General features: G+C 41.9%; 1 protein-coding gene across 3 annotated transcripts in view; it reads right to left on the minus strand.

The window, feature by feature from the left end:
- Positions 1-593: 593 nt before the first annotated feature.
- The window catches only part of LOC116510484 (protein lifeguard 3-like), a 52,987-nt gene continuing 33,835 nt past the window's right edge, over positions 594-19,745 (minus strand). For all 3 annotated transcript variants that reach the window (XM_032220090.1, XM_032220080.1, XM_032220072.1), the window contains 11 exons: positions 14,918-15,122; positions 13,074-13,141; positions 12,060-12,124; positions 11,052-11,105; positions 8,627-8,677; positions 8,396-8,435; positions 7,668-7,705; positions 5,843-5,930; positions 4,982-5,077; positions 2,183-2,236; positions 594-1,159 (listed from right to left, as the gene is read on the minus strand). In XM_032220090.1, coding sequence (XP_032075981.1) covers positions 1,013-1,159; positions 2,183-2,236; positions 4,982-5,077; positions 5,843-5,930; positions 7,668-7,705; positions 8,396-8,435; positions 8,627-8,677; positions 11,052-11,105; positions 12,060-12,124; positions 13,074-13,141; positions 14,918-15,110 — 894 coding nt within the window. In that variant the 5' untranslated portion in view covers positions 15,111-15,122 and the 3' untranslated portion in view covers positions 594-1,012. The remainder of the gene's footprint in view (positions 1,160-2,182; positions 2,237-4,981; positions 5,078-5,842; positions 5,931-7,667; positions 7,706-8,395; positions 8,436-8,626; positions 8,678-11,051; positions 11,106-12,059; positions 12,125-13,073; positions 13,142-14,917; positions 15,123-19,745) is intronic.

Genomic DNA, 19,745 nt, shown 5'->3' on the forward strand with positions numbered 1-19,745 from the left:
TTTGCATGATGATACTGTTTGCCCACATCCTTATTTCTTTGGGTTACAATCCACATTGCTAATCAAGGTGAGACAAGTAGACTGAGAACCCTGCCAGATGACTCTGGAAGTTGATAGCAAGCACCATATCGAACAATGAAGAAGTGAAGGAAGGAAGGAAGGAAGGAAGGAAGGAAGGAAGGAAGGAAGGAAGGAAGGAGAGAAAGATGGGGGGCGGGAGAGGAAATTTGGCCAAAATAGGTTTTTCTAGTAAAAAAAGGACCCGTAGTTTAAGAATTATGCTCAGCACTAAACAAAGCTAAAACCATAGGTAATCAGGAATATGCCTTAGCAAAAATTTAAATCTGCCTAAAAGACATTGGGCTATGTCTGCTTGTTCCAATTCCCTCAGTTTTTAATGTTGCCATATAAGCTGACAAAGGAGTGGCTATACTCATTGTGTCTTGAATGCAACTGAAACTGTGAATAAGGACTTCAATAAGCTTGGTTATTGGTTTCCAATCACACAGTAAATTCCTCCTTCAAGGCAAGGCAAATAAACCTCTCCTTCAGATAATTCAGATGATTCCTTACATAAATACACAAAAGCCTAATTCAAAAATATATATTTTTATTTGCACTTATGTAATAGAGCCTTGTAACAATAGGTTTTTTCTTTAATTAGAAGAATCGTCTGCACCTTAAAGGCTGACAAAAATACAAATAAATGGGTAAGTTGAAAGACTGCAATACATCATATCAGAGTGGTAATACATACTACATTCATTATTCCCGGGCACAAGTTAAATGTGGAAATGTGGAAATGCAGAAGCAAAACAAAAAGATTAAGATCCATATCTCACTGAATACAATATATGGTTCCTCATTATGTTTCTGGGTCCACTCTGTGAATCCTTTCTTGGCATTTATACATGGACTGCAGGCAAGCACATAACAGTACATTAGAGCCAGAAAGGTGTTACTTCCTGATCTCTGGGGAAGATTGTCAAAAGTCTTAAATAGTTTCATCCATCTAATCGCTCCTGCCCACAATCTGCAAGAGGAAGGTGAAGATATAAACAATGTCTGTGTAGATCTTGAGGGCTCCATAGACGTACTCCTCAGGGCTGATGGTATGCTTCCTGTTGCCCAAAACCAGTTGAGTGTCATAGGCAAGAAACTGTAAAAAGCCACAAGGTAACAGTTAGTTATAAGGGGCAACAAATTATTCAACAATAAAAAAACATTCTCCTTGCCAAGAGCTGCATCACGAAAGAAGGAACACCACCCACCCCCAATATCTTTAGGTCAAAAGGAGAAAGGATGCAGGATGGCAAGGGCAGATGCCTAAATCTATCCAAGAGTTTTCAAAAGTTCTTCTCTCTCTCCATATTTACTTCCATTCAATTTTAAAGAAGAGCCATTTCCCTTCTGCATCCCCATCCCATTCCTCCAAATTTCAAATGCAAGTTTTTACAAAATGCTCAAAACAAACAAACAAAATTTAATTGAAACAAAACAAGCATGAATTCCTTTAAAGACAACAGGAAAGTTACAACTGGATAAAAATATTTTCAAAAGACACTTGGGAATAGTATAATTCTGAAGCCAAAAATAGAATCATGTAAAAATAAACCCAGAATTTACTATTCCGGCACTTGGATTTAATCTACACAGCAAAGAGTAGATGCAGCAAAGAGTAATAAAAGAAAATTATTCCAGTTCTATTTGTAATCACAGCATATTGATTCATTCCATTATTCAAAATCCCTGTCTCCTTTTCTCCATTATGATTTTAATTATAATTCTAGTTTTGCACATATTTTGCTTAATTTTTATTTTGTGTGACAGAGGATGGGTAACAGTAGTGGGTTTCGGCTCCCATTGCAACTGGTACACTACAACGGGAGCCGGGCATGTACCACAGGCATGTGCGCTGCGCACGTATGCATACCCACTGCCTGCGACACTCCAGCTGCTCGGCGGAGTGTCACGCAGGCACTGTACACTGCATGTGCATGCACAAATGGCCCATTTCCTTCAAATACAGGTAAGGAACGAGGGCGGGCGGGCCCTCCAAAGCACCGTTCTGGTATGGTGGCTGCTGCTTCTGGCAGGCACTGGTATGTGCATATCGGGGGGTACCGCCTGCAACCCACCACTGATGGATAACTAAGTCAACAGAAGGCAAGTTCCTACTAACCAGGGTGAAAGCGATTGCACCAATAGATGCATAGAGCATATGGAGCCAAGGAACCTGCAAGAAGAAGAAGAAAATGAATGTGATCTACATGTATTTAGTGATTTGAATTGAATTAACTGTAACAACAGATTTTTTCCAGAGTACAGCACAAATAATACAAGAAGGAAACTATTATCAAACTCATCACTCATTTTCAGAGACAAAAGTTTAAGGCTATTAATTACTCAACAATAGATCCTGTCTCCATGTTTGTTCTTAAGAGTGCTCTCTTAAAGCAGTAGATACAAAGATTGCTGGGTTTTTGTTATAATACATTTTTATTAGTTTACTGAAGTATAAAATACAAAGAGAAATTTTAAAATGTAATAGAAAACTGAAGGGAAGAGAAAAAGAAGAAAGGAGAAAACATGGTGTAAAGAGGAAAAAGGAAAGAAAAAGACACCGACTTCCAACTCTCTTTAGCATAGTAGAAGGTAACATTACAAACTCAACTTTTTACCTTTACACAACAATATACACTAGGCATTTCTATAGCAACAGACCTATCTAAACAGCAGATACAAAATCAAAGTTTCTTTTTCCCCCCCAGTGCAAACATAAAATCCGGAAGCAATTTCCAAATAGAAACAAAATTAAATATATTCTCTTCTTTGGATAAAAAAGTCAATTTAACCATCTGTGCTTCTCTTTCAGGCCTGGATACTCCACCGAAACCGCTTTGGTCGCGCTGACTGATGATCTCTGGCAGGCCAGGGATGGAGCACACTCCTCTATCCTTGTGCTCCTTGACCTCTCAGAGGCCTTCGATACCATCAACCATGGTATCCTTCTGCGACAGCTGGAGGAGGTGGGAGTGGGAGGCACCGTCTTGCGGTGGTTCTCCTCTTACCTCTCCGACAGGTCGCAGTCGGTGTTGGTTGGGGGACAAAGGTCGGCCCCTAGGCCCCTTAAATATGGGGTGCCACAGGGCTCGATCTTGTCCCCCCTCCTATTTAACATCTACATGAAGCCACTGGGTGAGATCATTTGCCGGCACAGGATCAAATACCACCAATATGCGAACGATACCCAGTTGTATCTGTCCGCCCTGTGCCAACTCAGTGTAGTGGTGGAAGTGATGTGCCAGTGCCTGGAAGCTGTCAGGGTCTGGATGGGGGTGAACAAACTCGCACTCAATCCTGACAAGATCAAGTGGCTATGGATGTTGCCTCCCAAGGACAGTTCGATCAGTCCATCCTTATGCCTGGGGGGTGAAAACCTACTCCCCTCAGAGAGGGCCCGCAACTTGGGGGTCCTCTTGGACCCACAGCTGACATTAGAACATCACCTGTCGGCTGTGACCAGGGGGGCCTTCGCCCAGGTTCGCCTGGTGCACCAGTTGCGGCCCTATCTGGATCGGGAGGCACTTCACACGGTCACTCAAGCCCTTGTTACCTCGAGGCTTGACTACTGTAACGTGCTCTACATGGGGCTGCCCCTGAAAAGTGTTTGGAGACTACAACTAGTCCAGAATGCAGCCGCGCGAGCGATATTGGGTGTACCAAGGTACACCCACATCACACCTATCCTCCGTGAGCTGCACTGGCTTCCCATTGGTCTCCAGGTGCAATTCAAGGTGCTGGTTATCACCTTTAAAGCCCTACATGGCCTAGGACCCGGATATCTGCGAGACCATCTTCTGTCACATACTTCCCAACGACCGATAAGATCGCCCAGGGAGGGCCTTCTCTGGGTGCCGTCAGCCAGACAATGTTGTCTGGCAACTACCCGGGGGAGGGCCTTCTCTGTAGCCGCTCCGACCCTCTGGAATAAACTGCCCCCAGAGATCCGGACCTTACCCACTCTCATGGCCTTCCGTAAGGCTCTTAAGACCTGGCTATTCCGGCAGGCCCCGGGCTGTTGAACTCACGATTGAGTTCCAGCCCAGATCAGACTGGGTGTATGTTGTGGTTTTTTTAATCTATGTTTTTGTGTTTTTAACTTCTATTTTTAAATGTATTGTTGTAAGCCGCCCGGAGTCCTTCGGGATTGGGCAGCCTATACATTTATTAAACATCAACATTAAACATCTTTGCTGTGGGAAATAGTATATGCTTCTGTTTATTTATTAATCTTTATAAGCTGTCATAAGATTGTGTTGTTTTGATCTCCATACTGTGGGAGAATCATAGTGGTTAGACTGTGCTGTTGAAAATGGGATAAATGAACTTGGAAACTGTATCCCAGTTCAGAAGCGACATGTTAACCACTATATCCTTGTTTTAGGAGAGATTCCAGGAAAGGAATACCCTTCAAAATGCAATAAAATTTTTCAAGGTCTTACATCTAAAAAAGGGATGTCCAATTCAAGGCCCGCAGGCCCACCCTGGCCAAGCCCACCAGTGGTGGAATTCAAACATTTTTACTACCTGTTCTGTGGGCGTGGCTTGGTGGGCATGGTGTGGCTTGGTGGGCGTGGCAGGGGAAGGATATTGTAAAATCTCCATTCCCTCCCCACTCCAGAGGAAGGTTACTGCAAAATCCCCATTTCCTCCTGATCAGCTGGGACTCGGGAGGCAGAGAACAGATGGAGGCAGGGCCAGTCAGTGGTGGTATTTACAGGTTCTCTGAAGTACTCAAAATTTCTGCTACCCATTCTCCCGAACGGGTCAGAACCTGCTGAATACCACCTCTGACGTCCACCCAGCCTCCCCAGGTCAAACACAACCTTAATGCGGCCCTCAATGAAATTGAGTTTGACACCCCTGATCTAAAATGACCATTGACCACAAACCTATTAGATTTCTAATAATTTCTTACATATTTGAAGGACAGGACTATGGCTGTGATAATTCCAGTCACCATGACAACAATGCCCAGCACACAGAACAAACCAGAGCAGGATGTGAAATCCACCTGCCAATGAAAAAAAGACATGGTTTGGGAGAAGTTGGCAGATAGCAGGTCACCTTTTGGGCACAGAGTATTAGTGTCCCTTGTAGGAAACTCCTTAGTTTCACCACTCCATTATGTAAAAAGTGCCCATGCATATGCATAGAAACATTAACACCCTACTGAAATGGTACACAAAATGCAAAGTGTGTAGGAGGAAGTTTTTTAAGTTTTTGTTCTCATATGTATTATGCAACCAATAATTTTTAAAGAAACATTGAAACTATGTAAGAATCTTGGAAGGAATGGGAACTTTTTTTTAAAAAAAAAACCATAATACAATAAATACTTCATATACATTTTACTATGCCTGCTAAATATTATTTTAAACTGAGAAGATTATGATTGTGATGAACATTGAAAAAATATATTAGAAAGTGTTCTCATTATTTCTACATTGCTGAGACTGACCATATGCTCTTCCTAATGGCAAAGGAACTCATTATATTTAATGTATATTGGGAATTATAAGACAGTTGCCTTTTTTGCATAGTCATTCTATAGAAGTGTATGAAATCCTTGAATCTGAGCCATCTTTCATCTCCAGCAGAAAGGTTCTGACTTTGAATCAGCCAAATTTTAAGATCCAAATACAGCCCATCCAAAGCACAGATTTTCAACTTTCACTTATCAAAAAGAGACAAGAAACTTTTTGTGTCACAGTGGAGGAATCCAATCTATGTATCATCAAACCATACTGATATTGCCTCAGAGAAAGACATTTCTCACCTTTGTCTGGAAACAGAAGATGGTAACAATTATGGCCACAATCGCTGTAATGATCAGAGCAATTAGAACAGCCTTGGTAGAGTACATGCTGCAAAGAAAAAGTCAAATAGAATAATTTCATCACATGATAATTTCAGTGGTTATTTTCTTAGTTAGATATGGAGGAACTATATAGTAATAAAACGGCACTTTAGGCAAAGTTGTCTGTTCGGGTTCATACACAATTTGGGATACCTGAGATTCTTTCACTTATATCCTGATTCTGAATAAATATGCATGGTGGAATATGAAATAGGCAATTCAATTTGAGAATAGAGCTTCTTTGCTAGAATTCCTTAGTAACCTCTTGCTTGGATTACTGCAATGTACTATGTGGGGCTGCCCTTGAAGACCGCTTGAAAACTACACAAATCTAGAATGCAGCCATAGAGTAGGTTCACAAAATACCATTGCAGTTCTCTGTGAACTGCAATGATGACTTTGAGACGTTCAGTTGAAAATTAAGGTGCTGATTGTCATCTACCAGATCTCGCACAGAACCAGGATTTAAGGATCTATCGCCCATTGTCTCCACTTAACAAAATTAGATGGGATCTGCCTGCTCTAGGTCCCATTTGTTAACAAGTACCATCTGATAGGACCATGATGGTGAATCTATGGCATGTGTGCCAGAAGTGGCACGCAGAGCCCTCTCTCCAGGCAACTTCCAGGTTCCGGCATGCACATGCACGCCGGCCAGCTACTCTTCATGTGCACATGAGTTCCAGTAACTGGAAGAGCAGTTCCCCGACATGCATGTGTGTGCCGGGAAGATTAGCTTTTGGTTTCCAGTGCGTGCATGTGCGCCAGCCAGCTGATCTTTGCATACTCATGAGCACCAGAAACTTGGCTTCCCAGCACATACATGCATGTTGGGGAACTGCTCTTCCAGTTACTGGCACTCCCACGTGTGTGAGCCAGGGAGCTGCTTTTCTGGTTTCCGGCGTCACCTCCCTCCCCCAGCTCTCCCATTTGGTGCTGAAAAGGTTCACCAACACTGTGATAGGATCTACAAAGCATGCTTTCTCTGTCCTGCAGAACAGTATTCCCCCTCAGATCTAAATGGTGCAACCTTGCTGGTGAGGCCTGTCTCTTCCTCCACACATAGGCCCAGAATGTTACATAAATTGTGAAATGAATGTTGGCCTCAACACTACAGATGTACACATGTTCTTTTTCCCCATTTTCTTTTTCCTCCCTGGATTGTAATTATTTGGTTCTTTGTTGCTTTTAACCTTACTAGCCAGTTTGAGTCATCAGTGAGTGGATGGCTAATCACTTGCTTATTTCCTTTCCTCTCTAAAGAGAAGAAAGAAGCTTGCTTCAGAGCTTCAGGATTTGCAGCATCTCAGATCAGGAGGGTGATTTTTCTTCACTTTTTTAAAGATCTGAAGACACACCCAAATATTTTGGATAAAATGGAAGTGAACACAGTAGTAACAATGTGCGTATCATCTCCCTGTCAACCAAGAGATACAAATGAGGGAAGAGCTGTTATGGAAATGGAACTTCCCTATATAGCAAAAGGGGGCATCATTTTATCTACAATTCTCCCTTAGGGATCTGTTTAGTAAAGTTATTTTCTAAAAATTGAATTGCTAGGGAAGTGTTGAATACAATTATAACAAAGATGTTGGTTAAATGGGTACCCAGAACTGAGGTTTGTTTTCTTCATAGAAGTATTGGATAGCCTTTCACAAACTATATGTTAAAAATATTTAGACAGAAACCAAGATTAATTGAGCAGACAGAAGCAGAATAAACATAGACTACTGTTGTACTTTACCTAGCAATGGTTCCTGTCATGAATCCCATCGCTAGTGTCTAAGGGAGAACAAGAAAATGATGATCAGCTGGTCTCCATGCACATAGGCACCCATATACACCAATAATCTTGGCTTCTACTATCTAGTCTGTTTGATTTATAAACATCAGATTTCAAATGGCAGGCCAAATGTCTCCCTTTGTCTGTACATGCAGGAAAACTTCTCTTTATCCAAGATGATACTGGTTGTCTGTGCTGACTACTATCTTGAAGCAATTCTTGACTTGATGGCTACTATTTTTCAGTATGTATTTCATATTATGGATTTTTGTTTGGTTTTAGGGTAAATTTGTATTATCCTTGAATTTTATTACCATTAGCAACCTCTGATTTCCCCCCTCTCAAACCAATATTTCTATGACCTTTTAGTCCATAGTACTTAGTTTTACTGCTGCCCATTTCAGTGTCAAAAATGCATCACCCTAAATATCCATCTCATTCTACTTTCAGGCCATGGCTGGATCTGTGCCCTAATACTATAGTCCTTGATTTCAACTTTGAACCTCTCAATTTGGCCTTATTTGCACTTTTGAGATACATGGGAAACTGAAAAGCACAGTGCAATATTTCAAAAAGAGGGCAAAACAATGCCTTACTGTAGTAATGAAACATTTTTAAAATCCAACCATCCTACCAAAGGGAAATTTATGTAATTCCAGCCAAAATTCACAACAAAAGCATTCACTTACAAAGACAGACAGAAGGATGAGATTCCATGGAAAACGTCTCCTGCATAGAAATCAACAAAACCAGATCAGTTCAGCAATAGGGTTATTTCAAGGGGATACAAGACGTATGTTACGATTTCTGCTCTTAGATGTCCATCTATGTCAAAAAGTATTGATCAATTAACATAAATCAAGTAAAGTGAATTGATTCACACTCAAATCAAAATGCCAATATATCTAACATTAACTCACCGTGGGCCCTCACAACACACCAGCACCAGGTAAGTGACCAGGAAAACAGCACTGGGAAAGTAAAACAAGCATTATATTATTTTCGATACATCCTTGGCAAGAGCTATTGCAAAAACACAATGGCTATAATATGACAAAGCCCAGCCCATGGACAATCATTCTGCAAGTCTTCTACACCGTGGTATTATCAGGGGACTTGAGAGCACTTTGCCTCACATCTTCAACATCAAGAAGTGCTCTGTGCTTTTCTTTGCATCCTGTATGTCTCAGCAGAGTTTGGCCTCACTGCAAATATTTTTTTTTAATGTTAGCTTTTATCCCATTACTTGTGGGTGACAGGCTATAGCACAGAGTCAAGTGAACGGTTACAGGAACTGGATATGTCTAGTCCAGGGGTGTCAAACTCGTGGTGTCATGTTGTCATCACGTGACGTATTGTGACTTTTCCCCTCTTCGCTAAACTGTGGGTGGGTGTGACAAGTGTGTGATGCATCCGGCCCGTGAGTTTGACATCCCTAGTCTAGTCTGCCAAAGAGGACTAGGAGTGACATGATAAGAGTCTTCCAATATTTAGGAGGGTGTCATAAAGAAGTTGACTACCTATTTTCCAAAGCACCTGAGGGCAGGACAAAAAGTAATGGATGGAAACTTATCAAAGAAAGAGCCAACCTTGAACTGAGGAGAAATTTGACAACAAGAACTATGAGTGGAAGGGCTTGCCTCCAGAAGTTGTGGGTTGGAGGTTTTTAAGAAAAGACTGGCTAATCATTTCTCAGGGTCTCCTACATGGGCAGGGTGTTGGGACTAGAAAACTTCTTTCCAACTCTGGTATTCTCTATTCTGTAGCTTTGCCCAACCTGAGGTCATGACCAAGTCCCATATTTAGTTTCATCCAGTTTTCACCAACTCTTCGTAGATATCAAGAAGGGGTTTTAAGGGAGGGGGGAGTGCTTTTATAATTACTACGAGAAGCTCAGAAAATCTTTCAGTCACATCATCTGATAGAAGAAGCAGGATAAATTCTTCTTTGCCTCTAAGGTCAAAGCAGCAGATAGTTTTCTTGGTTAGAAGGACAGCTACTGCTAGCAGTTAACCTAAACAGACCAAGCTTCAGAAGATACTAATAGCTCTAGGACTACACAAATTTAATTTTTTATCAAAATACAGTTAAAAATTTGCAACATGGTATGCGATTATATAAGCTTCTGAAACCCTTTTTTGTGTGTGATGTCTCTGATAGAAAAAGTCTCATACATTTGTGTTGTGGCCCAGCAGGAGCTGTTGGAGCTGCAAACAGACTCAGACAGCGAGAGGCCCTATGAGTTGGCTCTGGAAGATGTGGAGGACCCTGGACACGGTTCAGACTCCAAGCAGGGACCAGAGAGGCTGGTTGGCCACCAAGAGGCACCTGAGGCATGGAGCAGTGGTGAAAGCCAAAGGGAGTTGGTCCCTGATGTCAGGCCCTGGAGCAGTGGGGAGGAGCTAAGGGAGTTGGTCCCGGACGCCAGGCAAAGGCGGGCAGATAAGCACCGACAGCAACTACGCAGATACAGAAGATAATTGGACCCAGGTAGGCTCCTCCCAAGAGAGTATATAAGGAGATACTTTGGGAGGAGGCTGTTTGCAGGATTCAACTATTATACTAAAACTGGAGAAGCTCTGGTGTGTATTTCTTATCTGTGGAAGTCTGGGTTGCTGCCAAAATCTTGTCAGTGTGTTAATTTACTGTGAATAAATTGTCTAGCAGTAATCTTGTGTCGGCGTGACTCACCGTGCCGGGTGGGGGGGTGTCAGAACACATTTGCATAAAGAATCATCTCTAACATAATGTCTTTTTCCTAGGAAAAATTCAGTGTTAACTTTATCCTTATCTCAGTGCCTGGGCGCAGTGGTTAAAGGCTAGAAGCTGGAATGCTATCAGTTCTAGTCCTGTCTTAGGAAAAAGCCAGTGTGGGGACTTTGGGCCATCACTCTCAGCTAGGGGAAGTATGCAATAGCATGCTACTTATGAAAAGGTAGTCACCAGGAGTCAAGGTTGCCTTGAAAGTATAACAAGAATATTATAGAGTGCGGCAAAGATTTCCAGCATGAAGTAACCAGCTTCCCATGAGGTGTACATGGTAGAACACATCCATTCATATCTACCAAGATATGGATGCATCACTATAGTCATGCTCTGTACAAAGGGAACTTACATAATATAACTTAAGCCAACGTTCAGGTAAATTGTATAAAGCTCTAGCCCTCTAAATGTTGCTAAACTGTAAGTTTATCATAGGTTTTTCCAGAATAGGCAATGGGCACAAATGCTGGGAGTTGAGATTGCAAAACCTTTATACAGCTGTGGGTTTCCCAATTCTGCTATAAAGATATGAAGCATAGAACAAATCATCTAAGCATATAAGATTTAAAAAATGGTACTTACTAGGATGCATAGTACACAGCAATATTACTCCTCACAAAATCTGACACAGGTTCACTGTGAAGATTGAAAAATCACATAGAAAATAAGTTACCAGTGGTTAAATTAGATATGATTTAAACAAAGAATATTTTGTTCCCCTCTCCATTCAGGTATTCTAAGAATATCTGGTTGTTTTCCAAATAGAGATTTTCCAATCTCCGTCCAAGCCTTCCGCATAGCCTTGAAGAACTGGCTCGCCCGTCAGGCCTGGGGATAAGGATAGTTACCCCTCCCGAATGATGAATGTATGTTGCCTACCATTTTATTACATGTCTTCTATCTTGATGTTTGTGTTCCCCCCTTCCCAGTTTTATGTGAGCCGCCCTGAGTCCCCTCAGGGAAAAGGGCGGCCTACAAATTCTAATAAAACTACAAACTACAACTACAATCTCTTTCTCCCAGTTTAAAACAACAACAACCCCAAACCCAAACCTACAGTAAGTTTCCCATGTATCATAAAAATTTCAGAAACAAACTGACACTAGTCAAAATTCAGCCAGAAGCCGCATTTAATCACATAATATATATTTAGTAAGTGCCGAAAGCAGACACAACCTGGCCAAGTGCACCACAAGCAGGTATGCAAGTTATGCACTGCACAAAGGTGCCATGACATGGGAGAGGTTGGTGCCACATGATGAGAATGATAGCAGAAGGAGCCCACCAAGTTACTAATCTGTGAATCTGGATGTGTCCTATAAAATAAAAAGAAGAACAAAGCACTGGGAAACCACTGCTGCCACCTAATGTGACGATGCCCTGGGGGTGAAAAACCTTTTGGACAAACATCAGAGGTGGCCCTGCAACAATCCAATTGTCTCCTCCTTGCACACAAATGCACATGTATCCAGTGTTTCTATTCTCACTAAACGTGCCTCCATTCAATCATGGTTTGTAGCAGGACGTGGAAGGATAGTTGACAGACTTTCACAGCCAGAGAAAAGCAGAACTGATCTCAGAAATACTTACACAAAGGTGAAGATTGCAATGATGCCTACTGTCACAAGCAACTGCACGGAGATAATGCTATAAACCTGAGAATCAACAGATAAAGTGCATCTGTGTAAGAATGGATTGTTTCAAATAGTCAAAAAGCCTTTCAGTTATACCACTATAATTGAAGGACCTCCTTAGAATTATGTGCAATGTTATACTAACATAGAATAGAATAGAATAGAATAGAATAGAATAGAATAGAATTCTTTACTGGTCAAATGTGATTGGACACACAAGGAATTTGTCTTTGGTGTATATGCTCTGAGTGTACATAAAAACAGCATGGAGAAAGAGAATTTGGCTTGCTGCAACCACTCCTTTTTTTATATAAACATTATTGACTACAAATTCTTTGGGCTAAAAACCATTGTTTCCTTAACCTTGTCTCTTATCCTTTTGGAATTCAGATGCTATAAGTCCTATGACAACAGCATGGGATTGTATTTGTTGTAGGCCTGAACATGGAGAATGGCAGATTGACTACCCCTGTCTAAGAGGCAGGCAAATCTATATGGCTATCATCTATCAGACAGGCAAATCTATATGGCTATCATCTATCATGTTCATTCAAACGAAAAGCTAGGGATGCAGTTTCAAATAGCCTTTTGTCTCCCAAGATATTTTAAAAGCTGCTTCTTCTTGAAATCCTGGGTTTTGGAGCAAGCACTTGGGAAAGTGGGTTATCCAAAACCAAAAGAAAAAAAAAATCCCAAATGCACACTGGTACAATAGTGTTTCTTATTAATAACCCTGTTTCACTTCCCAGTAGTTATTCCCAAACCTTCCAAGAACAAATCCCTCCTGTTGATCACCATTTTTCATCTTCCAGTGGAAGTAGAGATATCTTGGTCTTGTATTCAAAGACTATTTGAAACACTGATCTTCCCTGGACAAGTGTGTAAAATGTGAACCCAGAGTTTTTCAAAAGCAGCATTCAAAAAAGCAATTTTCAACAAGATCAGTGCACGGCAGGTACTTTTAGCTTACCTTGCGGATAAAAGTGTGCCTCACTTTCTTATCATCCCAATCGGCCGCATGGAACTCACTGTCGCCTCCTGAATCAATGACATAGAGAGACAAGATTTCATGGCCTCGCATATTAATGCCATTCTTCAAACGAAAAAGAAGAATAGGCCGGCAAGCTCTTCTCTCCTAAAGTGATAGGGTCTTTTTGAAAACTGGCATACCGTAAACACAGAGAGATAGATGCATATACAAAACTACTTCTATAAAAGGCTCGTAATAATTCAAAGGACTTTTCACTCTACCTACAGCAGCTCCTTGACATCCATGACAGATTAATTTGCCTCATGCTCCTTTCGCATGGATCACAAGATTAGGTAGCACCAAGTTATTGCTTGCAACTGCAGAATCTTCTTCCTTACAAATTCTCTTCACACAAATTTATTGTATAAAGTTCCTTTTCAAAGGCATTTCTATTTCAAGATCTTTGTTTTGTTTTGACCGTATATTCAGTGGGTCATTCCTCTGGTTCTTAGGAACGACTGCTAGGTGTTTTTACCTAAACTTTTATTTTTCTTTCTTCACAAAAGAAGATAAAATCTTTACAGGTAGTCCTCAACTTATAACCATAATGGAGCTTGCCTATGCTGGTTGTAAGCTGTAACAGTCATAAAGAGACCTGGTTTTTCAATGTTTTTTATCCAGCAAATGGAAATTATGGGGACAGATTTTGGCAAAAATGTTGTAAAATGAAGTCATGTGACCATGGCACCTACAAATGCCTGAAAACACAGGCCAGGTCATGAGCACCCAAAAGATGGTCATGTGATGGTGGGCATCTATCAGAACTTTAGACTCGTTGGTTTGGGAGGGGTCTGTTGTAACTTCATATGGTCACTAAGCAACCTGTGATAAATCAAGGACTATCTTTATACAAACTCTTTTAAATATAAACTCATATTGTATCATATTTAATTTTACATTAATCTTGGATCCTACTAATAATAAGCTGAAATTTATTACTATTACTTCATGGTTTCATGTTTAGAAAGTGCTAAGACCAGTCAGAATACATGGAATACTGTAGTAAACACTAGGTTTTAACCAGTCTGACTGAAACTGTACCTGGGTGATTAAAAGTTGATAAGAATGAACTAATCTCTGTTGTCATATTTAGAGTGATGTAAGACATTCCAATCATGCCACAATTGTGAGAGAAGCTTCCGGTTTGGGGGGGGGGAAGCACAGGAGGAGTGGGGTGGCTCCAGAATTGAACTGGGGGCTTCCAGTTAGGACTTTTGTGGCTCTTTGAGTGTTTAAGGTTGCCAACCCCTGACCTAACCAAACCCATTTCCTCAATGCTGGAGTTCAGCCTCTGCTTTGCAAGACAAGCAGAAGAATCAGTAAATTGAGATTAATTCTTTGTTTGCATAAGGCAAGTCACTGCAATTTAAGCAAGGAGAAGTGATTGGAGAGGAAACAGATACAGCCGCAGATGACATAATGTATTCTCTATAATTTGGGTTAAAATTATGAAATTAAATATTCAGACATATTATATACATATATATATATACTCCTTTATACTTCTTTACTCTCCCAAACACTCTCTTTTTAAATCTTTTTTAAAAATGCAAACTTTAGAATAGGATGCAGACAGTCTCCTGCCTTTGAATATCTTTGCTGCATGTCTAAATGGTTGGTTTTTTTAAGGATAAAACCAGAGTGTCAAATTTTAACCCTGTCTGCTCTTAAAACTTGCAATTATGGAAGCTTCCACTTCTTTCTCTTCTCTCCCTCTGCCACTGCCCCACTCATTACACCGCACATCCTATCAAGAGAGAATGAAGGAAAAAACTAAGCATTACCAAAATTCATAGGGGCTGCAGGCACAGGAGGAAATGGCTGGGGATACCCTCCTGGGTGGGAGTAGCCTCCAGGCTCAGGATACCCACCGCTATAGGGTGGTGGTTGCGGATAAGATCCAGGATATCCTCCTCCTGGTGGAGGATAGAGGGGATTTCGATCTTCATAGCTTGGAGGAGCAGAGGGGCGTGACATATTGTCTCAGCACTGAAAAACAAACAGGCATTTCTTTATCAAGCAGAACTGCCATAAATGAATACCATCCAAATCTCCCTTCCCACCCTTTGTATCCTGTTTATACATCCTGTCATTCCAAGAACATGCCACAAAATGGCCAGAAGAGGGAGCCAACAGCAAACCATCAAAGTAAGAGGTGTCTTGTAAGGTTTACGCAGTAGTTTGTCACTGTTTCCTGGTTCAGTGTGGCCAGAGATGGCAATAGAAACGTCAGAAAAGGGGCTTTTCTCTGATGCTTCCTGTGGGTCACACTTGGATTCAGGGCTGATTCATGAAATAAATGGTTGGTTCTGCACTGTCTAAATCTATTTTAAAACAGAGTGCAAAATATGAACGATGCAAATATACTTGAAGACCCCCCCCCCCCAGCTTTGGACCAGGACATACCTATCAATCTAGTTACAATCAAGTCATTGTTTGCCAAAATGAAGATGAAGTCTGTTATAGGCTTGCTTTGGTGAGAACATATGAGTATTCAGTTTCTTTCATAATATATTTTATTAACTACAATTGTGAGAGGAAGGGAAGAGGGAGGGGGAGAAAGTTTATAAAAGAAAATGTTAATATGACAAAAATTTGGGTCCACATTTTACCCACTTTGGAAGGATGGAAGTCTGAGTCAACCTTGAGCCTGGTGAGATTGGAACTGCCAAATTGCAGGCAGCCGGCAGAAGTAGTCTGCAATACTGCACTCTGCACTGCCAGTGCTCTCAATTATAGTTTAGAGCTTTTTTGAAAGAGTATTAAACCTGTATTTCTTTAAAAAAATCTGTTAATGTTATGATGACCAACACACTGTTTACCCATAAGCCAGATTAATTTTAAACACAAGTTTAGCTTCAGAAGAGCACTAAACTATGTCCAGAAATAATCCTACTGACAACTCAAGAGGTTTAGGACCTCTAACTTTAGAGTCCCTGTGGTTTGAGGAAGTATGCAAAACACCTCAAATAAATAAATAAAAACAAATGTGTGATTATAAACACCTGCCTTTTCTTGCCTGAGTTTAGATTAAAGTGCTTAGTACAGTGGTTGTTTTTCCACTGGCAGGTGATGCTTAATAAGAAGACAAATGAATTGAATTGAATTGAATTTATTATATTTCTATGCCGCCCTTTTCCCAGAAGGGACTCAGGGCGGCTCACAACCCAAGTCAGGGGGGGGGGGGATAGGGGGTACAAATAGGGGGAAAAAAGACATAGACAAACAATACCACAATTTTAAAAACAACTCAACAGACACACCATTCAAGCGGGGACAGGAACTCATCAGCCCCAGGCCTGTCGGAACAGCCAGGTTTTGAGGGCTTTGCGGAAAGCCTGGAGGGTGGTGAGGGTCTGAATCTCCACGGGGAGCTCGTTCCAGAGGGCCGGAGCAGCCACAGAGAAGGCCCTCCTCCGGGTGGTCGCCAGTCGGCATTGGCCAGTGGATGGAATTCGGAGGAGGCCTAATCTGTGGGATCTAATCGGTCTATTGGAGGTAATTGGCAGCAGGGGGTCTCTCAAGTACCCAGGTCCAATACCATGAAGGGCTTTATAAGTGATGACTAGCGCCTTGAAGCGTATCCGAAGACCAATAGGCAGCCAGTGCAGCTCGCGGAGGATAGGTGTAACGTGGGTGTACCGAGGTGCACCCACAATCGCTCGCGCGGCTGCTTTCTGCACAAGCTGAAGTCTCCGAATGCTCTTCAAGGGCTGCCCCATGTAGAGCACATTGCAGTAGTCCAGTCTTGAGGTCACAAGGGCACGAGTGACTGTTGTGAGGGCCTCCCGGTTCAGGTAGGGATGCAACTGGTGCACCAGGCAAACCTGGGCAAATGCCCCCCTGGTCACAGCCGACAAGTGGTGTTCAAAAGTCAGCTGTGGGTCCAGGAGGACACCCAAATTGTGAACCCTGTCTGAGGGGCGTACTGTTTGACCTCCCAGCCTGAGCGATGGAAAACTTGGCCAATTAGTGGGAGGTAAACACACCAGCCACTCAGTCTTATCCGGATTGAGTGCAAGCTTGTTAACCACCATCCAGACCCTAACAGCCTCGAGGCACTGACACATCACGTCAACCGCTTCACTGAGTTGGCACGGGGCACACAGATACAGCTGTGTATCATCCGCATACTGATGGTATTTTATCCCGTGCCGTCGAATGATCTCACCCAGCGGCTTCATGTAGATATTAAACAGGAGGGGGGACAGGACCAAACCCTGCGGCACCCCATAATTCAGGGGCCTAGGGGTCGATCTCTGTCCTCCGACCAACACCGACTGCGACCTGTCCAAGAGGTAGGAGGAGAACCACCGTAGAACGGTGCCTCCCACCCCCACCTCCCGCAGTTGTCGCAGAAGGATACCATGGTCGATGGTATCGAAGGCCGCTGAGAGGTCAAGGAGCACTAGGACAGAGGCATGACCCCCATCCCTGGCTCTCCAGAGATCATCAGTCAGTGCGACCAAGGCAGTTTCCGTGCTGTAGCCAGGCCTAAATCCCGACTGAAAGGGATCTAGATAATCGGTTTCCTCCAAGGACCGCGGAGCTGAGAGGCCACCACTTTCTCAACAACCTTCCCCACAAAGGGGAGGTTGGAGACTGGACGATAGTTATTTAAAACGGCTGTATCCAAAGATGGCCTCTTCAGGAGGGGTCTCACCACCACCGCCTTTAAAGCGGGGGGAAAGAACCCCTCCCGAAGGGAGGCGATAACAACAACAACAAAATGAATCAGAGGACTCCACCAATCATTTCCCGTAAATCAGGACAAATCTTTGTCCCATTTTAAATCAGCAAGGATGGCCTCAGAATGTTCCTATGGCAGAATAACGAGAGGCAATGAGAACAGCACAACATGTGCCTCCACTTGCTGGCAGTTCAAGGAAATAATAGCCCTTTAATGAGGCATTCTGTTTTGCCCAAACAGAGATCTGTTTGGAATGCAATGTCCTAGCTGGCCAGATCTAAATTCTCTGTCTTTTTCCTATTAGATTAAGGAAGGATAACCTCTGGAAACCAGGATCCATACTTAACATTTCCAAGATGGAGAAGGTCAATGTTAGGATGACATCATTTACACAAGGAGGGTTAAGTTTGGGGGTGGATTTGGAAGTTAGTTTTTCCTTTCTCTGATGATTATGATGATGATTAAAATGTGCACGTTGCTCAACTCCAACAGCTCTGGGTGGTTGCAAATAAAATTGCTGCAAAAAATGCAACAATAGACAAAATGAAGAGTAAAGGAACACAGAAACAGAAATATAGAAAACTGACAGCTGAAAAAGACCCAGTGGTCCATCAAGTCTTTAAGGTTTTTGTTTGTTCTTGTTTTCTTTTCTTTTTATTATTTTAATTATTATTATTGTATCCATTCATTTATTTATTAGGTGCAGTGGTGGGATTCAAATAATTTAACAACCGGTTCTTTGCCCTAAAGACCAGCTGGGTAGGCGTGGCTTGGTGGTCATGTGACCGTGTGGGCATGGCCAACTCAACATTACTCACATCGATGGACTTACAATGTAATAAGGGTTAACCGGAGAGACAGTTTCTGTAATCAGGGCAATAAAGATTAGGCTAGAAACAACACAAGAATGTTTCCTTCCTGCCTCCCTTACAGGATTAGCCCTGTAATGTGAGAAAAAACAAAATGAGATTTCTTCCAACAACCTGTTTTCTGAACTGCTTAGAAAGTTAACAACCAGTTCGCAAGAATAGGTGCGAACTGGCTGAATCCCACCACTGATTAGATGGCAATTTAAATGAAAGCAAGGATGACAAAAACAAAACCAGAGACAGGAACAGAAAAAATAATAATAAACCTGCAATCCAAAGAATGTTTTTATTCACCCTCATCAAAGGTTCTGTAATATTTAGTGCACTTTTTATGTTCTTCCCTTGATTCCCTTGATTCATGATCAAAGCTTTCAACTTCATTATAACATTTACACAGCTGTTAGTACTTTGTGGCCTTGATAACAGCCTACCATCAACAGTTGATGGAATATCTTATTAGGGTTTTCTAATTTTCACTTGATGGATATTTGTTAGGTGCAGGGTTGGTTTGTTTGACAGAGGATGCTGCAACATTATTGGTGTGTGTCTTGCTTGTTGTGTGCCTGGATTATTGTAATAATCTCCTACTGTCCCTTGCTCTTAGATCAGAGTAGTGGCATTTGAGCTATTCTGGATCATCTCCATTGTTTTCATGTCTCAATGCAGACAATGCAGAGTCTATTTTAAATTGCTGGTAACTATAATAAAGGGACGTGGTGGCTCAGTGACTAAGACGCTGAGCTTGTCAATCAGAAAGATTGACTAAACGCCTTTGGCGTTTAGTCATGCAGGCCACATAACCATGGAGACGTCTTCGGACAGTGCTGGCTCTTCGGCTTTGAAATGGAGATGAGCACCGCCCCCTAGAACCGAGAACAACTAGCACATACCTTTACCTTTACTATAATTCAGGCCCTCCATACAATTATTTAATTTATTCTGAGTGGAGACCTTTTTAGATATATTATTTATATTTACCCTTTATTATTTTTACAAATAACTCAAGGTGGTGAACATATCCAATATCTCTTCCTCCTCCTATTTTCCCCACAA

This window comes from Thamnophis elegans, chromosome 1 (assembly GCF_009769535.1).
Source record: "Thamnophis elegans isolate rThaEle1 chromosome 1, rThaEle1.pri, whole genome shotgun sequence".
Taxonomy (NCBI): Eukaryota; Metazoa; Chordata; class Lepidosauria; order Squamata; family Colubridae; genus Thamnophis; species Thamnophis elegans.